This window comes from Pholcus phalangioides, unplaced genomic scaffold (genome assembly GCF_987345545.1).
Source record: "Pholcus phalangioides strain wild (caught in Gottingen) unplaced genomic scaffold, Ppha-v1.0 ptg000017l_1, whole genome shotgun sequence".
Classification (NCBI taxonomy): Eukaryota; Metazoa; Arthropoda; class Arachnida; order Araneae; family Pholcidae; genus Pholcus; species Pholcus phalangioides.
In genome coordinates, this window is record NW_028301610.1 from 63,743,625 (window position 1) to 63,766,969 (window position 23,345).

The 23,345-nt window shown below is 38.6% G+C and overlaps 1 protein-coding gene across 1 annotated transcript in view; it reads right to left on the bottom strand.

The window, feature by feature from the left end:
• Window positions 1–19,841: 19,841 nt before the first annotated feature.
• LOC149074627 (dermonecrotic toxin SpeSicTox-betaIIA1-like) overlaps window positions 19,842–23,345 on the bottom strand; it is an 80,324-nt gene continuing 76,820 nt past the window's right edge. The window contains exon 6 of the mRNA XM_089247002.1: window positions 19,842–21,436. Coding sequence (XP_089103128.1) covers window positions 21,259–21,436 — 178 coding nt within the window. The 3' untranslated portion in view covers window positions 19,842–21,258. The remainder of the gene's footprint in view (window positions 21,437–23,345) is intronic.

Below are 23,345 nucleotides of genomic sequence, written 5' to 3' on the forward strand. Positions count from 1 at the left end.
TATCAATTTACAAACTGGACAAGTAGGCTGCACAACCTTGTGTTATTATGTCTTTGAGAGATCTGGAATCGGCAATGGGTTTCGATGATTTCACTGAAAAAATATGTGAGGTCGAAAAGAGACCAATTCTCTACGACAAAAGAACCTTTTCGGAGGAAGAGAAGGAAACATTTATATTTGAAATATTACTTATTACTTTACATTTTGAATCAAATTAGACGTTTTTGATGATTCATTTTTGAAAATGAATGCATGCGCTTGCCCATCATGTGAGCTCAAATTTTGTCATACTGCCAGCTTACCGCACCGACAGGAGAAGTGAAATATGCACTGAATGAGGCTCATATAAGCATATCCTTCTGGGTCGGGCGGGATCGAAGTGGAGCACCACTTTGAAGTTGTAATGCTAGTTCTTCGTTTTGAATTTCTTTTCCATCATTTTTCCTGACATAATTATGCAATACACAACAGGCTTTAACTATATGGTCACACATTTCAAGTTTAACATTTAATGGCCTATGAGAATTCTCCATTTGTTTGCTAGAATTCCAAATGCACATTCTACTGTTCGTCTAGCATAGGATAGCCTGTAGTTATAAATCTTTTGAAGTTTTATTTGGATAAATGGCCTCCCCCCCCCCCCACACACACCAGATGTTTCGACAGGGGAAAGGCCTCGTCCTCAACCAAAACAAATGGCGAGGGTGTGCCCTCATCATAGTTTGGTATTTCCGCTGCCGCCATAAGCACCGACATCAATCGCTGAAAAACAATAATCAGCATCTGCAATAGCCAACGAAACCAATGATTAATATTTTTTTATAATTGAATGCTTTTGAGCCAGAATTGTCAGGTCTTTCAATTCTTATGCGCTTTCCATCAATAGCTCCGACACAGTTGGGAAAATACGTGCGTTCCAAAAATTGTTTTTTATAACCAACCAATCGACTGTTTTTTCTGCCATATAAATTATCTGCACGTATGCTCAATGATGTCACGGATAGTTGTGGCACCTATCAAGTACTCGAAATACAGTGATTTAATGTTATTACCAGATGCAAGGTTTTTTAACAACTGGATGTTGCGAAGATATATTTTGGAAAAAGAGAAAATTCAACTACCCCTGCGTGGAATCGAACCCACGTCCTTTCACTTTCCGGGTGAACGCACTAGACTACAGAGGCACCGAATCTCTCAATCTTTCCTTGGAACTCGTGTACACTGAAAGGGACCGTACATGGACGGCCGGACCAGACTCAGGCCAAGCTCACAACTTGTTGTTGCAGAAACACCGGTCTAGGGCGTTCACCCGGAAAGTGAAAGGAAGTGGGTTCGATTCCCCGCAGGGGCAGTTGAATTTTCTATCTTTCCAAAATATATCTTCGAAACATCCAGTTGTTAAAAAACCTTTGTATGGTAGCGGAGAGTGACGTCATCCTTGTACAGATGCAAGGTACATGGGAAAGAAATAATATTGGTCATTCTCTCAAAATTGGACGAAAAAAAATGTTAAGAAGGGTTACATGAAGAGATAATATGTGACTCAATACTACGTGACTAAGGCTTTGGGTAAGAGCAAAAATGTAGATGATGTTTACCTTGATTTCCAGAAGGCATTCAATCGGGTCCAACATGGCAAACTCTTGAAGTGTTTACACGAGATTGGAATAGGGGGCAACTTGCTGAATTGGATAGAATCGTGGTTAAGAGATAGGTCGCAACGAGTTATGGTGAACGGGGAATTCTCTGGTTGGACAGACGTCACAAGTGGAGTTCCTCAAGGAAGTGTCCTTGGCCCCATACTTTTTTCACATTTTATCGATAAACTCGATCAGGGTATCGATGGGATTACTAGCAAATTCGCAGATGATGTGAAGCTAATGGGGGTAATCGGGAATCAAAGCGATTGGGAGTTGCTCCAGACAAAATCCTGAAATCATTCTTCCGCTTTTTCGAGGTTTAGTTCGTCCTGGACTGGAGTATGCTGTAAGGTTTTGGAGACCATTCCTACAGAGGGACATAGACAAAAAAGCCAAGATGGCGTCGAAGTCTGTAGACGCACGTGTAGTCTCGCTCTTTAAAAATAAGCTCGATTACGTGTTTCAAGCCCTCTCCTCTAGGCACAATATGGATACGACCATGCGGGAAGGTGCCAAGGCCATGGTGTGCGAAATGCTGGGCTCCATTCAGCTTTTAGATGCATTAATCAATGAAAAATGTTTTTCCACGGACGATGACCAAAAATCCTCGGCAAAGAACAAAGAAGCTCCTCTGACTTTGCCCGTCGCCACGTATGCGAATCCATCGCCAACTGTGCCAAATACCCCCTGGTCGGTTGCGAATAACAAGTCTGTCCGTGGTTCCATTGTGACTCTCCCTCCGAGTTCCGTATCCCCTGAAGTCAAGCAACTATCATCGTCGGCATCATCAGGTCAATCCACAACCAATGTCATCGCTCGAGGTGGTGATGATAATGATGCCCCATTCACTGAGGTGAATAGAAAACGCCGCAAGAGGAATGTGATGAAAGGTTCGAGAACCGAAAGCTGTCTTTTGTCCGCGGGTGTGTCAATCCCTAAGGATATATTGGAAGATGCGACAAGAACACTTCTGTTGATGACGTGATTAACTTTATGAAGGCTGAAAATATTTCGGTGAGTGACTGTGAACGGCTGAGCTCGGCTTCATATTCATCTTTCAAGTTAGCGGTACCAGCTAATGTAGGTGCAAATCTTCTGACAGACAGTTCTTTCTGGCCAATGGGTGTTGTGGTGCGTCGTTTCTACCCATCCCGACGTAGGGTCAGTGATATTCGACCAAATCCCTCAATGCCTAGCGAGAAAATTGATCAGCCCATAGCTGATGCAGCTGTGAACTCGGCTGTCATTGATATTCGATCGAATCCAGCAACGCTAAATGAGAAGTCAAATCTGTCCACACCTAATGCAGCCGTTAACGCGGCTGAGATTCCGGTCTCCTGTGATGATACAGATCAGGCAGTACAATCGGAGCAATGACTGTCTGACAAACTGAACTCTCACGTCTCTACTAAAGATCGGCTACTTGTTTATTACCAAAATGTTCGAGGTCTACGAACCAAAACCCATGACTTTTTTACTTCGGTTCTTTCCTGTAACTATGATATAATCTGCTTAAATGAAACATGGCTTCAAGACGACATTTCTAATTCGGAACTTTTTGACAATAGATACATTGTGTTTAGGCAAGATAGAAACCTTGTGCTCACAAACAAACGAACAGGAGGAGGATCTCTTATTGCAGTCAAAAATTCTCTATGTGCGAAAAGGATAATTCATGATGCGGCACCTGAAGAGTGTGTGTTTGTTGAAATTAAAAATGTCAGTTCCCGTGTAATTATTGGTGTAATATACATTCCTCCCGGCTCGTCCGTGGAGTTGTATCAGACATGTTTCTCTTTCATTGCCCACAATTGCGAATTCTCTGAATCTGACTGCATAATAGTTGGCGATTTTAATCTTCCGTCTTTAAATTGGATCAGTGGCGTACCTCAACACAGCTGTCTGCGAGATATCGAGCTTGAATTTTTATCATTTTTTAATTATCATGATTTTCAGCAACTGATATCTTCACCGAATTCTAATGGACATTACTTGGATCTTTGCCTTGCGAAGCTTCTTCGTGTCAATGTAGTAGTGACCACATGTGATGATCCATTAATTAGAGAAGACCTACATCACCCCAGTTTCGAGATTAATATTTTTTGTGTAAAAAATAGTTCTCGGGGTGTCGCTAGAAAGTACGTCAACAGTGAATACAACTTTCGTAAGGCGGACTTCTTATTATTATATAATCTTCTGGATCAAACAGACTGGTCTTGCCTTCGAGCTCACTATAAAGTAGACGATGCTCTTACTTGCTTCTATAGTTTAATCTTCGCTGCATTTGACTCTGCTGTCCCTCGAAAAAGTGATTCCAAAAAATATTTTCCTCATTGGTTCGACACTAATATAATCAAGGCAATACGCAAGAAAAATTCAATTAGAAATAAACTTCTATCTAGTAATGGTCGATTGCATCTTAACAATTTTCGTGACCAACGTAGACTCGTTAAATCCCTGGTCCGAAGTGCACGGGACGCGTATTATCGCCGCATTGAAGATGATATTTATACGGACCCTTCTACATTTTGGAACTTTATGAAATCTCAACGACGAAAACTTATTCCTTCATAATTGAAGTTTCTCGGGGTGAGTTTTTCGGAGGATGAGGAAATTGCAAACAAATTCGCCGAGTACTTCCAGTCTGTATTCTCTTCTCAGGTTCAAAGTACATCTTGGGAAGACTACAGTAGTGAACATCAGATAGCTAATAGACTTGATATTTTTGACATTGGTGAAATAACAAAGTGATGTTATCGGCGCTATACGGCATATGAAATCTGCCAAATCCATAGGCCCAGATGGTATCCCAGCCTTCATAATCAAAGCATGTGGAAATATTTTTTCAGAACCTCTCGTAATTCTCTTTAATATCTCCTTGCGTAAAAATATTTTCCCATCTTCTTGGAAGCTTGCAAATGTCATTCCGATTTTAAAAAGCGGTCTAGTATCTGAAGTCGCCAACTATAGACCCATTTCTATTTTATCCACCGTCTCTAAACTCTTCGAGCACATCGTATATTGCAAATTGTACAACCATATCCGTCTTGAATTATCTCCATCTCAACATGGGTTTTTGCCGAATCGGTCTACTGAAACAAATCTTGTTCATCTCACTCACGATCTTGCTAAGTCAATCGACGCCAACAAGCAAACAGACGTCATTTACACGGATTTCACTAAGGCTTTCGACAAAATAAATCACCAGACACTACTTTACAAACTCCGTTCTTTCAATGTGTCCGAGAACTCTATCAATTGGTTCACCAGCTACTTAAATTTGAGAACATCCCAAGTTGTATTTCATAACGGAATTTCAACAAAGTATGTTAGTGGATCAGGTGTTCCCCAGGGTTCGAATCTTGGACCATTGCTGTTCTTAATATTCGTGAATGACCTTCCTCGATGCTTCAGTGCATCAAAGTGTCTGATGTATGCTGACGACGTGAAAATTTATCGCGAAGTTGGGAGTCTGGAAGATTGTAGGTCTCTTTGTAGAGCCATGCAGTCTCTCCATGATTGGTGTGGGGCTAATTTCTTCCAGCTTAATGTTCGAAAATGCCACGTCATCAGCTATACAAGAAAATTGTCATCGACCGAATTCGACTACACCATTGATGCTGTTTCGGTCAGCCGTGTTTCCGTAATCAAAGACCTTGGTGTTTTCTTTGACTCCAAGCTTGCATTTACCGATCACATATATGATCTCACCAATAAATGCTTAAAACTGCTAGGATTTGTTGTGAGGAGCAGCAATAATTTCAAATCAATCACAACAATCGCGACACTTTTCAGGACTTACGTGCTCCCGAAACTAGAGTACTGCACTATTATATGGAGTCCTCACAACAATCTAGACTCACTGATTCTAGAAAGAGTTCAGAACAGATTTCTACGTTACATGTTTTACAGGCAATTTCACGTCTACATCAATGACGTAAGTACAACTGAACTGCGACGTTTTTTCCATTTCCAATCATTGAAATGACGAAGAAGAAGTTACCTTCGCTTTTTGTATAAAATTGTCAATAATATAATTGATGACTGCCACCTTCTTCAACTTGTTGATTTTTCTGTGCCAATTGGAAATAGGCCTGTTCGGCGAACTTTTCGCCTCCCTAAACCCCGAACAAATATTTTACGACGGTCCCCTATTTTTGAGATTGATTATATATATTGCACGTGCGATGTGAAACCCGATATGTTCAATTCAACTATAAGGGAATTTCTTAAAAGTATGTGTGAGTATTGAATATTCATGTTAATATGCTTTTTCCGTATGTATTTCCATTGGTTTTTTTTTTTGTAGTTTGTTGTATTTATGTTTTTGTATTTTTCTTCTCTTGTCCATCTCTGTAATTGGGCAATCCTTGACTGTTGAGACGTAAATAAATAAATATAAATAAATAAATTGGTTGAAGGGGTGCAGAGAACAGCTACACGTGTCCTTATTGGAACACGGGGCTTGAGTTATGAAGAGAGACTTCATTTTTTGAATATGTTTACATTAGATGAACGCAAGTGTCGAGGAGATATGATCGAAGTGTTTAAAATTTTCAATGGGATGGACCATGAACTTTTAGCACACCGCCAATCGACTGCTTTTACAAGGGGACACCAATATCAATTGGTGAGGGACAATGCAAGGTTATGGTGTCGCAGGGAGTTTTTCTCTAATAGGGTTGTTAATAAATGGAACAGCTTACCCCCGGAGGTAGTAAATTGTAACACAATTGACACGTTTAAAAAGAAATACGATAAACATGTTGGGGTAAATCGAGAAGCTATCCATTCTTAGAATAAGACAACCATAAGTATTCTTTATGGGCATTGTATAATATTTTATCATGTGTATATATTGTTTGTAATTTGTGTTAATTGCATTTTTAATTGGGTTGCTTTATTTTTGAAATATATAACATCCATATTTTTATGGGCATCTCTTTCTCAGCCACCTCGTTGGACATTTTGCCTGTTGTGATGTATTTGTATACATGTAATTGAGACTTCTATACTAGTAGATAGTATCGTAAATATATTATTTATTGGTATTAACAAGGCCATGGGAGGGAGGGGGGACTTGGTGGGTCTGGTCCCCCCCGAAATGTAAGAAACTGACTGAAAAATGGCCGAATCTATTGTTCTGTCATTTCCCCCCCCCCCCGGACTATATTTCCGACTATGGGCCTGATACATTGGCGTACGCAAAGGGGGGGGGGGTTCTATCTCCCAATCCGAGATTATAGTGTTATTTTGAGAAGACACCAACGAATAAGGCAAATACACAAAAAATAACCAAAGTCCTAATGCATTTCAACACCAATGGGTGCCGTCTTCAGAGGAAAAATTTAACCACTAGTCTCGCTGACCGAGTTTTCCACTTGGGTTGAATACCAAATCTTCACGCTCGGTTGCTCAGCGGAAGAAGTACGTCTGTTCACTTCAAACGTCGTGGTCAGAATGAAGCTGTCAGCCTGCGCAAGATACTAATGCAGCGTCCTAATTGGACATTTGCGGAATAGTGCTATCCGATTGGTCCCTTCGAATTTTCTTGTAATTCCCGCTCGAAATGAATTTTAGCCATGGTGTTGCGATCGGGGGTGTAGATTTATTATCGTTCACTAGTATATTTTTGAAGGCCCGAATATATGTGCCTTCGTAGAAATCTAGATCAACTGTGGACTTGACTTTGTGAAAAACTCTCGCTTCTTGAAATTTTAATTTATGACCTTCTTACCAACAGTGAGCAGCGATGGTCGATTTTTCACATTCCTGATTCTTAACACAGCGAGCGTGTTCATTTAATCTTGCTTTTATGGGTCTCCTTGTCTGTCCTATATAACCAAGAGAGAAATTACCACATGGAATGTAATAAAGCCTTGGAACTGGGAATTAATTTCTGCGACAAACCTAAATTTAACTCAATTAATTTCATTGCCCCTATAGAAAAGTCAGTTTCACGCAGTAAGATTCTACCTGAACAAAAAGACACCCTGAGATATCTCATATCCAACATTTTGGTGGATAATGAGCGAAAGAACAACAAGGTCACTGGGCTACTCACCTGACCAACGTCGAAGCATCAAACAACTGCAAAATGATAATAATATCGTAATATCTAGAGCAGATAAAGGTGGGCAAATTGTGATTATGCCTAAAGAGCAATATTCGGAGTTGATGACATCACATATTTTGAGTGGTCCTTATAAAGAATTAAAGAAAGATCCATCTGATTCTCACTTGAGAAAATTGAAAGAAGTTGTAAAAACCAGTGTCTCTCTTCCGAGCATGCAAAAAAGAGCGTAATTCCATCAAACGCCATTTCGTCACGGATCTATGGCCCACCCAAAGTGCACAAACCAACACTATCTCTCCGTCCCGTAGTCTCTAACATAGGTACACAGCCTCATAAAAGCTCGTTAAATTCTTTGTCCCAATTCTCTCTCCACTCACTAAATCAAATAATAATACAGTTAGAAATTCATCTAGCTTCGCTCAAATAATACGTACAATTGAACCCAAACAGCTCAACATGGTGTATTTCGACGTAGTATCAATGTTTACTAACATTCCCATAGGTGGTAGTATCAGTTGTCTAGAAAGACGACTTAAAACCCGCAATTTTTCACAGCCCGAAATAGAAGAAATTTGCAATCTCACCTTCACATGTATCTCACAAACAGCCTTCAGTTTCGATGACAAGTTTTACACCCAGACAGATGGTCTAGCAATGGGCAATCCCATCTCGCCGATTTTGTGTGATATATACACTGCTGGCCACCGTAAATGCAACACCCTGAAGGAAGCATGCAAATAATATGAAATTTACAATATGCATTAGCGGAGGTGAGATATGCAAATGATTAGAATTTCAGCGCAGACGCACATCACGCGCGCCTGTGGCACCACTTCAAAGCGCTATTTAAGGCACGGCAATTGTGTTTTTCTTGTGGTTTTTTCAAAAAAACGATCAATTATGCCTCGTAGAAAACAGCCATCATCTTTTGATCAAGTATCCGAGTTCGACAGAGGAAGGATAGTGGCCTACCGAGATTGTGGATTATCTTTCAGGGAAATCGGTAGTCGTGTTGGACGAAACCAAACAACTGTAATGCGGATATGTGATCGTTGGATGCAGGAGGGTACGACGCACCGACGTGTTCGATCGCATCCCCCTCAGTGCACCACTTCACGTGATGACAGGCGTATTGTGCGTATGGCAGTGACGGATCGCTCAGCCACATCACGAACCATAGCACAGCACATTCAGTCTGTACCGCATCATCCAGTGTCTGCGCGTACCATTCGACGCCGTTTACAGCAGAGTGGTCTGTCCGCAAGACGTCCATTGCTTCGTCTACCCTTGACGCAGAACCACAGATGTCTCCGCCGCCAATGGTGCGATGAAAGAAGGATGTGGACGGCACAATGGAATGAAATTGTCTTTACTGACGAGTCACGCTTCTGTCTGCAACACAACGATGGTCGGATTCGAGTCTGGAGACACCGTGGAGAGAGGATGCTGAACAGCTGCGTTATGCACCGCCACACTGGTCCTGCACCGGGTATTATGGTATGGGGCGGTATTGGATATCACTCTCGCACTCCTCTAGTACGCATTGCCGGTACTTTAAAAAGCCAGCGCTACATCTCCGAGGTGTTGGAGCCAGTTGTCCTTCCTTACCTTCAGGGCTTGCCCACAGCCATACTTCAACAGGATAATGCGCGACCACACGTGGCACGCATTGCCCAAAGGTTCTTCGTCAATCGCCAGATTGAATTGCTTCCCTGGCCATTGAAATCATGCTCCCACATGACTTCGAGATTGTATCCACCTTGACGGATTTTCTGCTCTTGCTCTAGTGTCTTCTTGTGAAGTTCCCACATATACGTATGAGTACTGGGGTTCACCATATCTTTTTCGAAGCACTGCGGGCAGCCGTGCCAATAACATCCTGAAAAAAAGAAACAAAGCACATATAAATAAAATGAAACATATGTAGTAAAGCAAACAAAGTAATAAAATTAATTAATATTACTTACAGTGAAACAGATAGACCGTGTTTGTTTCTGTACAGAAGCCGTCCACACTGAGACCAAACACTCTATTTTCTCCCGTCCCATTTCTGGAATGATGAATGTTCAGGCTATGCTTGTGGCTGAGATACGCTAACCATTCAACGCCTAGACGGCTGCTGTTCGTTTGATTGACGTATCCGTTAACAGGCACCATTCCAATCGTGCCTTCGTCGATATATTTTGACCTGTAGGTCGCCATACAGGCCGAGGCAATGGTGAGGTACTGGAATGGGTCGACGCCGGTTAATTCCAAAAACTCCTTACGAAACTGCAAGCAGCATCGTCGAAGAATATCAACGTCTGACCTAAAAAATGTTAAAAGAATGGAAAAAATAATCGAAACGAAAAAAAACAACAATGAATAAAATATACTCAATATGGAGGAGAAAACAACTTACTTGCAGTATTCGTAAGTATTTTCCGCTCTTTCTTCCCTCGTACCAGTTGTCGAATTTCGCTTTCACTTCGACGGCGAAAGCTTCCGGATTGAAGAAGTCCTTGGAAGGAAGGGGTCCATTGTAGTCCTGATTTTCCGGTCGGTTGAAAAGGTGGAGAAAGTACCCTTTCTTCAGTTCTTCCAAAGTCTATAAATTTAATCATTTGATGCTTGGTCAACATGTTATTGCGATATCTCTTGTCTTTCTTGGTGTTGCAATTTGGGTGGCCAGCAGTGTATATGGACGACTTTGAGAGTAAGCTATTGAACGTTGTGCCCTTCTCATTTTATCGAAGATACGTGGACGATACTTTTGTGCTTTGGGACGGCTCTAAAGATGACTTGGAGCAATTGTTGCTCGTTATGAATGACATAGACCCTCATGTTCAGTTCACAGCCGAATTTGAAACTAACAATGAACTCTTTCTTGGACGTATTAGTAACGAAACAGAAATCACAGTTCCATACCTCTGTCTATCGTAAGCCTTTCGCGGTCTCATTACCACCTCATTTCAGATCTTGCCATCCCATGCAACAGAAACTTTCGGCTTTTCGCACCTATGTAGCAAGAGCATTTAACATCTGTTCAGATCGGAACACATTAGACCATGAACTTGAAACCATCAGAGCAATTGCGATAGACAGGGGGTTCAACACCACGATCGTTGACGAATTAAGTAGAAAATTCTTGAAACCGCTCTAGAAAATATTACAGAGAGACCACTCAGAGAAAGTGTAGTCATACCCTACGATCCAATACTCTCACTGAAGATCAAACCGATTCTTAAAAAGTTTAATCTAACAACCATAGATGTGCCCACTAAAAAATTTGGTTTCATGCCCCCTAAAGATGCTATACCGCATAATAAACAATGGGGCATTTATTACATTCCATGTGGTGATTGCTCTCTTGGTTATATAGGACAGACAAGGAGACCCATAAAAGCAAGATTAAATGAACACGCTCGCTGTGTTAAGAATCAGGAATGTGAAAAATCGACCATCGCTGCTCACTGTTGGTAAGAAGGTCATAAATTAAAATTTCAAGAAGCGAGAGTTTTTCACAAAGTCAAGTCCACAGTTGATCTAGATTTCTACGAAGGCACATATATTCGGGCCTTCAAAAATATACTAGTGAACGATAATAAATCTACACCCCCGATCGCAACACCATGGCTAAAATTCATTTCGAGCGGGAATTACAAGAAAATTCGAAGGGACCAATCGGATAGCACTATTCCGCAAATGTCCAATTAGGACGCTGCATTAGTATCTTGCGCAGGCTGACAGCTTCATTCTGACCACGACGTTTGAAGTGAACAGACGTACTTCTTCCGCTGAGCAACCGAGCGTGAAGATTTGCTATTGAACCCAAGTGGGAAACTCGGTCAGCGAGACTAGTGGTTAAATTTTTCCTCTGAAGACAGCACCCATTGGTGTTGAAATGCATTAGGACTTTTATTATTTTTTGTGTATTTGCCTTATTCGTTGGTGTCTCCTCAATATTCTTGGGCAAAGTGGATCAACTCTTCTAGTGTTATTTTGCAGGAGAAAACGTAAAACCCCGCGAGAAAATTCTGCTTACGTCTATGGCCTAGTATTAAAATGTTTAGAATGCAAAATTAATGTTTTTTAATGTTATTAGTATTACATAAGTAATATAAATGTCATTACGATTCCAATAGTTTCAACATTATTAATATAATTTGTGTAGCACTAATAATATTTTCATTTTTGTACAGCGTTAATACTATTTTCATTTTAATAATATTGCAGATGCACATATAAAATCATTACAACTGTAAACTTTATCTTTATAATGTTGTGTTGTCAAGTATATTGCAAAAATAAAAATGTCATGTAAACACATATTGCATAAAAATTTTTAATTTGTCACTAACAATGGGGTGTGATGAAAATTAGAAACAAATATATCCTATTTCATCCCAATTTTTTTTTATGCCGCTATGTGATAAACAGCGATATATATTGACTGACTAAAGAAATAGCCACAGGCAAAATTTCATTTAAATGAGTTCGTGCGCGTGTTCAGGACATAATGAATGTGAGGGAAGTATTTATTTTTTATGCTTGGCTAAAACTCACCGATTACAAAATTCATTAATTCTTAAACGAAACGTTGCAAAACTATCTAATTTTTATGTTGTGAAAATAATCGTTTGCACAAAAATGTCCCACTTGCATAAATGGGTAAAAAATCAATTATTGTCACACAGCAAAAATAGTTTTTAGCTGGTTGACAAGAACTTGAAAACCCTGTTCCTGCAAACACGATTTAGTCCGATTCATAATGATTGCCATGTATATACATAAACTATTTAATAAGACCATATTGTTAGGAAAAAAATTTAGTAATGTTTTTTCTTTCAGGGATTGAAATAGAAAAGAAATGGAAAAATTTGAGAGACAGGTTTGTGAAGGAATTGGCAGTGCAGCGTGGCAAATCGGGTCGGGGTGCTATCCCGAAGGAAATAAAATATGTTCATTTCGAATCTATTATTTTTAATGCCTTAATGAGACCAGTTCCAATATAGCGTCTCCTCCGCCGGGTGACAGTGGAACAAGTGGTCGTGCCTATGAACAACTGGAACAGGTGTACATCAGCCAAAAGTCTTGTAAAAGAAATTCTAAAGATGGAAGTGACTATGAGAATAAACTGTTAGAGATAGCGAACAAAAAGCTCATGTTGACGAGTGTGATAAGGAAAGGAACTTCGCGTTAATGCTGGTTCCGATGATGAAAAGAATGAACGCACAACAAAAACATTACGCAAAAATAGAGATTTTAAATGTCATGGAATGAGCATTAGCATAATGCTAATTTTCATGCTACAGTTGCCGTTCGAACGCTATTTAGGGTTTTTCACAATGGAGATCACATTCCAATACAAAAAACTTGGTGTTGCCATTTGATATTTTCGAAATTTTCTCACTGTAACCGTAACAGTGACACTGTTGTTTTCCATATCATTCTTGAGCGCATACCTCAAAATACCTTATGCCAAAATTTCATTCAGTTTCTGTGAATGGTATGATAGTGGCCCATATGTCGGGATAGTTTTTTTATAATCACCCTGTATATTTAAGTCGAACCCAGGCCCTCTTGCATGCTTGCCTGGTATGCAAGAGGGCCTGGGTTCGAGTCCCGGCGGAGACGTGATGACTTTTCTTTCCGAGCTCACCTCAGCATAGTATCCGGAAAATAACTGTTTCCTTGTATTAACTTCAGTTATCAATGAATTACACGTTTCGAGCACAAGGCGAGAGAAGATGAAGCAACTTTGTGCAACACGTTGGTTGGAAAGATATGACTCGATGGCCGCCGTTGTGGAACTGTATGAACCAATTATGGAAAAAAAAAAAACTCCAGTTGATATCAGAATGGCGAGATAAAGACGCATCAACGCAGGCACATTCTTTGCTGTGTGCTATGACAACCTGCCAATTCATCATTTCTCTTCGTCTACATAGTGTGTTTTCTTCAGCATTCTTTTGTGCAGATTTTTACAAAGCTCCGCTATTGAATCTTGAAGGTATAAACAGTGAAATAAAATTGTTGAGGGAAAATACTGTTGAACTATTTGCAGAAATTTTCGCTTCTGCTTGAAGCATATCTGACAAATTAGACTGTCCAATGAAAATCCCCCGAATGGCTGACCGTCAAACTACCACGGTGAAAACATATTTATTCCTTTTCTAGATTCTTTTATTTCGCAATTAGACTTGAGATTTTGGAAGGATTTCAATTTTGCCGAAAGATGTTCCGAATTTATCAGTTTTCATCAGCTTCTGATGAGTCTTGCGTCACTCAAAGTTCTGCGCTGCAGATGTAGATTGTTTTTCAGGAAATCTCTGCATTGTGAACTGAAGTTGTGGTTGACAAAATTATCGAAACTTGAAAAATCTAAAATCCCCATGACTGCAACTGAAGCATTGTCAATTTTCCACACAACCGTGAAATAATAACAAAAGTATTCAGATTGTTAGAAATATTGGCAGTACTTCCAGTACAAGATTCATCGAAAGACTGGTTATTTGTGGAGATGAAGCTTACAAGGAAGAAAATTCACCACTGCCCCCACGGGGACTCTCGTCCGGCAAGCGAGAGACCGGGGTTCGTGTTCTACCATCTAAGCTATGGAAGCAGATAGAATATTTCAACCTTGGAGCGTATATATATGTTCAAAGACACCGTACATGGACGGCGTCAACAATCAACTAATAGCTCGTGAATGACAAAGGCCAACCAGATGGCCATATGCATATAGAAATTTTCTATATGCAGTACTTCCAGTGTCCACTTGCAGGAATGAACGATCGTTTCGACTCTTCGCCGACTAAAAACATATTTAAGAAATTCGACGAGCAGTTCCAGAATGAATGGACTCTGGCGCTGCTGAATATTCATATAGGACGTACCCCAATTGTGGATGAGGTTTTGAATTTTGTAAAAAACCCCGCAGTTTTTTTGGTGATAGCATTATGAATGGTAATTCATTTATTTTAATCTTACGGTTCTTTTTAAGGATGTGCGATTACAATAATTTAACTCTGTATGTTGGAAATTGCTATTTTTAGTTTGTATTTAAATGAAAGGCAGAGAAATCAAGCTTTTTTTTTCAGAAAGCTTTTAGAATTTGTCATGTTCTAACATGTCATTAGTCATGACGAACCAGCGAGAGCTGGATCGTTCGCTCTTTGTGGTCTCACCACATGTTAGCCCCCGATTTCACCTCATTACTATCTGATACGCCAAAAAAAAACCCTTAAAATTGGCAGTATAACGTGTAAAGCACCGGTGTCGTCTGCGATAAAGTTACAAACTATACAGTGAGCGTGAAGTTGGCTTCTTAGCGTAACATCCAAGCCACCCAACACACTTCGGGACAAACCTCTAGAGGCGGTAGATCGAGTACTACCACGACCTCCTATATAATATGGTTATATAGGAGGTCGTCGTATATACTACGTGATTATCCCCTTTTTTAGTCAGCCGTTTTTTTGCTAATAGCGCCACCAGTTGTAAGGCCATACTTCGATGTTTTTTATTAGTTGAAACGAAATCAATTACGAAATTTAACGACTAATTATCGTTATGCTAATTTTCCCTATATTTTTATTTTGAGTAGTCATTTGCTTTGGCGTAGCTTGACCTGATTGTTACTTGCTCCTTAAAAAAAATCAAAATCCAATCCAACTAATTATTACGGCCGGGGATCGTAACTCAGCGTCAATTCCCTGGTTCGCAGTTCATACAAAATCGACCTTTCGAGGAGTCGCATCGGGTTTGAGCAGAGGTCTTCAACCTTTTCCTAGTAGCGAGCACTGGCTGTATCCGTTACCAAAAAGAGCACTTTTACGGCGAGTTTAACTTACGAAAGCATGAAACGACGATTTCAGTCCCTGAATGCAATTCCTCCAAGGCATAGGCGGATATACGGGGGAGGGGGGCATGGAGGGCATTGCCCCCCCCCCCAGCGTCAAAGGTGGTGGAGTCTGATCTAAGGTATACGTGTATATATGAATTGACATCATTGTGCCTCCCAGACTTTCAAGTCTATCTCCGCCTATGCTCCAAGGTGTTTAATTGGAACGTTAAGTGCTCGCGAGCACGAAATTAGACACGAGCGTAGAACACTCTGGCTACTTTAAGGAGCACCATGGTGCTCGCGAGGAACGAGTTAAAGATGTCTGTCCTAGAGGTACAATGGAGGTAATGGTTTGGGGAACGGGAGAAGAATCTTTTAGAGAAAATGTGAGTTCAAAAAAATTTTCAAATTGATTGAGGTGGTATTTTTGAAGATATTTTCTTCCGATATCATTTTTTTTACAAAAATATTATTTTATCTTGGAAGAGGTGGCTAGCTCCCCTCTCCACGGACAGGTTTAGAAAAAAAAAATTACCGCCCCACCCCCCTTTCCTGAGGAAATCCTGCGTACGCCTATAATGGGCAGTATATAATGGTTGTATATATTTCATCATGATTTAGTTTTTTTTATTGCTCTTATTCGGTTGCTGTGTTTTTGATATAGTTTAGATATGTATTCGTCATTCAAATTTATTATGGGCAACTTTTTTTCAGCCACCTCGTTGAGCGTTTTGTCTGTTGTGGCGTTTGTACATATTTGTATTTCTCTGAGACAGAGATAAAGGAAACATTAGACAGTATGGTCAGTGACAAAGCTCCCGTAGAGGATGATATAACTGCAGGAATTATAGAGCTGTTTGAAGTCAATGAAAACCCATTCAAGAAAGTGAAGAATTCGGAAGTTTTCCCTTGAGGTCTGGGAAAGGTGAAAGTGATGCTGATTTAAACACCCCGGATTGTTACAAGCTTAAATTTCTGTTGCCGGTGTGGGGCAAAATCTTCGACAGACTTGTAACTAATAGATTAAAGTGTAGTTTGGAAACTAGGAATGGAATCAAACAGTATGACTTTGAGATAAGATCACTATACGCATTTCACTGTCGTTAAAGAGCTGGGTTGAAAAGAAGCCGCCATCTACTGGTAGCCGCCTGAAGCTCGTTTGGGAAAATATCTGTATTCTTTTTCACGGAGCAGTTTTCAACATCAATAACTTTTTCTGAAGCGTTTGAAAAATGACTGCCTTTGGTCAGCGCCCGAGCGGCAAGATACTCGTCTGGCAGTCATGTTTCAAACGCTTCAGAACTCCATTCCATTATTTTTTAATAAATTGAATACCCGCAACTGCTCAAACATTATTTTGTTTACATATTTCGAACCACGGTATTTTTTTAAAACGGTGATCGAACACTTTTCTCTCTCTGGGTGTTTCCAGTTCATAAATCAATTTTCAAGGATTAGAACGAAGAAAAATACTACACAAAAATTTGTGTTCAAAACTCAAATAACAGACCATTATCCAATATTAGGATACATTGATTTTCAAGATACATATAAAAAAGTAACAAATAATATTGAATGTACCAAAACCATAATTGATTATAATAAATTTGAAAACTTTATATCAAATATCTCCATCAAAAATATTAATGCTTTCTACATATTATAACACTTAACTCAAACCTGTGGACTAGAAAAAGGGCAAAAAGATCAACAAGTAAAAATAAATGGATTATAAAATACAAAAAGTATCCAGGCATAATTACATATGAAATGGAATACAAAAACTATGATAAGACACTGAAAAACCAAATTAAGCAAGCCAAATGTGAATATAAAGAAAACAATGGAAATATATAAACAACTTTGTACTCAACAAATAAAATTCTTACAAATCACCAAGACTCAATAACATTGACAAATCAACTTAACATGGACTTTATTACAAGAAACCTGGATAGAGAAGATAATGAACACATGTATGAAGATGACAATGACTGTGTTTCAAATTCAATGGTCAGCATGGAAATCGAAATACCCACTTTGAAAAATTAATAAATGATTTAAATGAACATAAATCAAGTGGGTATGACGGCCTAACACCAAAAATGTTGAAAATTATTGCACTATACCACATTGATATCTTAAAAAAGAATAATTGATTCTTCAGTAAGTAAAACTCATTTTTACGATGAACTTAAGTTCTCCCTTGTACATACAATATGGCTAACTACAGACCAATCTCAGTTCTTCCAATATTTTCAAAAGTTATTGAAAAACATATGAATGGCCAACTAATTAGCTTCTTAAACCATAACTTTATTGCATGCAATCAGTATGGATTCCAGCAAAACAAAAATACTGAAATGGCTATACTAAAAGTCTGTAATTATCTAAATAATGGTAAAAACAATAACAAATATTGCATAATAGTCTATCTGGATTTAAAGCAAGCATTTGATAACGTACACTTACATATATTAACAATAAAATTACATAAGGCTGGAGCCAGGGGACATGTACTTGAATGGTTCAAAACTTATTTACATAGACACCAAGCTGTTACTATAAATAAGGAAATTAGTGATTACCACGAAACCAAAAATGGTGGGTCCCACATTATTCTTAATTTATATAAATGACTTTTGCAAAATGCACCTGAACGGACAGCTAATCTCATTTGCAGACGATACAGCATTATATATAGAAGATGACGATGTAACAAATCTTTTAATAAAAACTGAAAATGACCTTAGAAATATCAATCAGTGGATGACAAAAAATAAACTTAAACTAAACATTAGTAAAACAAAATATCAATGCATAAAAACACGAAGACTTCATCATGACACTGAAATTCACGTTAAAAGCCCTAGCTGTCACCCACAGGAACAACATAACTGTAATTGTGAACTCATAGAAAGAGTTTACGACTATGAATAACTTTCCTGACACAGGGGTGCAGCAAAAAATTGCTACCGCAGGGAGTACCCCATCGAGGGGTTAGCGCGCCAACCTCTCGATGAGTATAAAAAACAAGCATGCCGTTCGGAATCGGCAATAAATTGTAGGTCCCGGTCTAATTAGCCTACGTGTGCATAAAATGACCGTGGTGTGACAAAAATGATCAAACGAGTATGAATATCTAGGAATAATCATTCAAGATGACCTAAAATGGAGTGCTCATTGCAACAAACTTTTCAAAAAACTTAGATTACACACAGTCCTGATATATAGATTGAAGTACCTAATAGATGCAGACTTTCTAAAAGATATTTTCTATGCTTGGGTGTTCTCTATAATAACCTATGGCTTATGTGCTTGGGGAGGTGCATACCAAACCAACATTGAAAAACTAAGCAACATATATGATAATGGACACATATCGTGAAAACAATAATAATACAGCTATATATTTACAGAATGATTAACTTCTTAACAAGAAACAACGAATGGTTACAGAGAAAAACGAATATCAAATACCAGAAAAGTTTCTCTTTCAATGCACCTAAAATAATGAATATTTTCCAATCGGAGCACCAAACAACTAACAACACTAACAAAAAGTATGAAAGATATCAATATGTGTTAAAACGTCTGAAATAATGAAAATGATATTTTCCTAGCATTATGAAATATTTTGATTGCTCTATTTCATCTTCACATGCCCTGCTAATAATTTATGTGATAGTGTCTAGATATGCTATGTCTTCCACACTGAATCGTTTACAATCTATATAATTCTTGAACTTTTTGCGAAACCTTCACAATTGTGAAATTCCAATCGTCTATTTTATGTTTTTTCTCATTACTTTGTCTTCATGCAAATAGAAAACCTAATAACATTGTAATGTATTTTGGTTCAAATTGGTGGCTAAACAAATAGAAATATTCAAAGGAAGAGAAAAATATGTATATATATGTATCACTCTTTGTATTACTTTTACTATTATTTTTTTCTCTCTTATTTTGCTTGTGTAAACAGAAGAAGATATAAATCTTATAGGCTTCCTGGAAGGAAAATTATCCCTTGGGGCCACACAGATGTCTTTCTTGTTTGTGTGTGCGCTCAATTTCATATGTATATTTGTGTATCGTCACATTGGAATAAATTTATGATTTTTTTCATTTATTTACGATTGATTTTACTTCGAGAAAAAAGAACCATCGTATCATTTTTTTGCGTTTTAAACGTACCATTGTTAGTGCGTTGTACATAATGGAACACTTTTTGCTACTTTCGGGGTTGTATGTATACTTTTATTGTTCTATTTTTCATTTAAATTTAATTTTGTGTTTTGGAATTGTTTTGATACATTGATTCATTGTTATGTCTTATTTTCTGAATTTTTAATGTTTGGGATCATTGTATTCATAAGAGAATAAAAATAAAAAATTAATTAACTTATGTTTTTATTGTTGATGTGAATGCGGTGTTTCGTTTGATACTTTTAGAATTTCTATTTTTTGGCCATCCATTTATAGAAATGTAGCATCCTGCAGTTCATCAGAGAAGGAAAAACTGAATGGCACACTTACAGAAACAATGAGCAAATTGTTTTTTATCCAATCTCCCCCAAATATTCCCAAAGGGACCCGTCAACCCAATGGTTCGTGCTGACTAGGTAAAGGGTTGTCTGTTGTCTAGATATTTATTCATTGAAAAATAAATCGCTAACAATAAAGATTAAATTAAAGGAAAAAAAAATTCTTAGGAGACAAGTAAAAAAATGTTTATTTCTTTGAGACAAGTGAAAAATTAATCAAGTTCAGCATCTTTAAGACGATTAAACAAAAAAACAAGGTATATACAGGGTGAACACGACATGTTCTGCCAAATGAAAGCGGGTGAAAGACGAGCATAAGTGGAACATGAAACACCCCTAAAACCCTGCCCTATCCCGCACTGTTTTCGAATTTTATGGTGCATAATCGATTATGGAAACAAACTCAAGTCTGAAAACCCCCAAATTTGTGATGTTTCTGAAAGATCTATATATATAACTAAGCACACATTTGGAAAGAAATCCTATAAGGTGACACACCAATTTTATTGAAATAGCTGGATTTTTTTATTGGTCGGGTACTAGCGCGGAAACATTACCGCAGTTCAAAATCGAATTGTCGCCAAAAATTTTCATCGCCAGTTACGCAAACACCCTTCTAGCTACAATCTGTCAAATTTACCAAAAACTTTTCCATTGAACCGCTTTCGAAACAGCTTACAATAAAGCACATCGGTGGTCTAGTTCAGTCTTTCGTTTTGCAATGCATCACTGAAATCTGCGTTCGTCGAAGTAATTGTAGTAGATTTTGGTGACAATTCAATTTTTCACTTCACCAATCTGTCAGCGTTTGAAGCACGCCATTAAATACAGATATGCCAATGAAATTCATGTGTGTTGCAGCATATAGTTTTTATACCAAATATGAGTTTAATTTGCGTGTAGGCCTCTCAGAAACTCACAAATCTGGATTTTGCAGACCTGATGGACTTTTCTTCTATAATCGATTATCCACCATAACTTGAAAACGGTTTGAGATAGGACAGAGTTGATGGGGTGTTTCATGATCCACTTGGGCATGTCTATCACCACCTTTTCTTTGGCAGAACATGCCACGTGTATTGTGTTTTGACTACCTTCAAGTGTCGTAAACAGACTTTTTTCAAAATGCTTCTGGTCCAAAATAAAAACCAATTATGGCATCTTTTTGTGCTAAAGTTCTTTTCCTTGTGGATCTATGTTAGATTCATCGATGTTGCCACTATTGGTAAATCTCACCCATGGGTTGTCGTGGATCGTGGCCATTCGAAAACGACTGGAAAATTCTCTTTCTTTTAAAACATCGGCAAATGTTTGGGGATAATTAGTTATAACACCATCCACACCTAGCCTGATGTAAAAGAAAAAAAATTCAATATATATTTAGTACCGAACTTCATATCTAAATATCTTATCAAAGAGTAATGTAAAATTGGCAAATGTTACTGAGTGAGGGGAGTCATTCAACTATTTTTCACATGATTAGACCGAACACACTGTATACAGGATGTTCTGTTAATGGACCGACAAACTCAGAGGGTTGGCTGTTTTATAGTACGCATTTATTTAAATACCACGCTACAGAAAACAATCCAATTACAGCAAGGTATGATCTAAATATTGTGAATACAATACACAGATATAAAATACATAATAGAGAAACACTAGTCAATACCAAATAAGTAAAATGAAGGCCTGCATAAAATCACCGGATCAATTAAAAATGAAAATAAAAACACACCACGATTAAAAATAAAATGGAAATATTTTTTAAAGGCTCAAATATACAAGAAATCATTTAAAGAAAAAAAATCGCTGATCAATCGGAGAGAAGCTCTTTGAATTTACCAATAGGTGTTGCAAATATATTAAATTCGTCAGGTAAAATATTATACAAAATACATTTATAGCACAAGACAGAACAATCAATGCACTTAAAGTGAGCTATATGAAAAATTTATTTGACATTGTGTTGTACCGTGTGATCAAGAATCCTATTTAGGATAACAGAAAAGAACAATCGATATTACCATTAACCTCCAGAAAAATTTCAAAGGAATGAAATTTCTTCTCATTTTTTGGAGACTGGTAATTAAAAAAATTTGTTGAAATTGTAATGTCATACGCTCTAAATTTCTTAAAATGCAAATATCTCATAAATGAGTTTCGTATAATTTCAATATCATCAATAGCATTATTGTAATGAGGATTCCAAACACATGCACATTCAAGTTTTGATCGTATTATACAAATACAACGCCACAACAGGCAAAATGCTCAACGAGGTGGCTGAAAAAAGATGCCCATAATAAGTATGGATGTCATATACACTGCTCAAAACAATTGGGGGAGCACATGGTTTTAACAAAATTACGCAAAGATGTATACCGATAAGTAACATAAAATGAATCATCCATAATTTAAAGCCTAGCAGGAAACGGAAGAAGAAAACTTCATATGCAAATCGAAGTTCATGACGTCTAAGAGCAGAAATCGGGATGTTGCAGAAACGTCTGTTTTACTGCTGAACTTTGAAATTCGATTGCGCAGTATTTTTTTTTGAGACAAGGTGACTTGAGGATGTCTCAACAACGTGATTTACCGGAATCCATGGCATGGTGTGTAATAGGCAGACTGGAATCCGGGCAAACACAACGTAGTGTCGCGGACGCTGTTGGAGTCGCCAGAAGTGTTGTTGCAAGGCTGTGGAATCGATTCCAAGAAACAGGAAATGTTAGACGTCGACCAGGGCAAGGTCGGCCACGCGCCACTACAACAACTGATGACCGGTATATACGGTTAACAGCCCGTCGAAACAGAACACAAAATGCTACGCAGCTGCAAAGACGGTTGCTCTTGGCAACAGGACGAAGGGTGTCCAGCCAAACAGTACGTAATCGGCTTCATGAGGGAGGGCTCTATGCACGTAGGCCAATGGTCTGCATTCCGTTGACCCCCCGCCACCGTGCGGCCTGAAGATGGGCTGCTGAACATCGAGATTGGGAGCAACATGATTGGAGCCAAGTGCTGTTTACAGACGAGTCCCGATTCAGTCCGGAGTGTGACACCCGACGTGTTCTGGTATGGAGGGACAGGGGCACTCGAAATAACGCCGCATTCGTTCGTGAAGGTCACAATACAGACGAGCTGGTTGGATGGTATGGGGTGGAATCAGCATAGGCGGACATACGGACCTGCATATCATTCGGAATGGCACTTTGACGGCCCGAAGGTATGCAGACGAGATACTGCGACCTCAT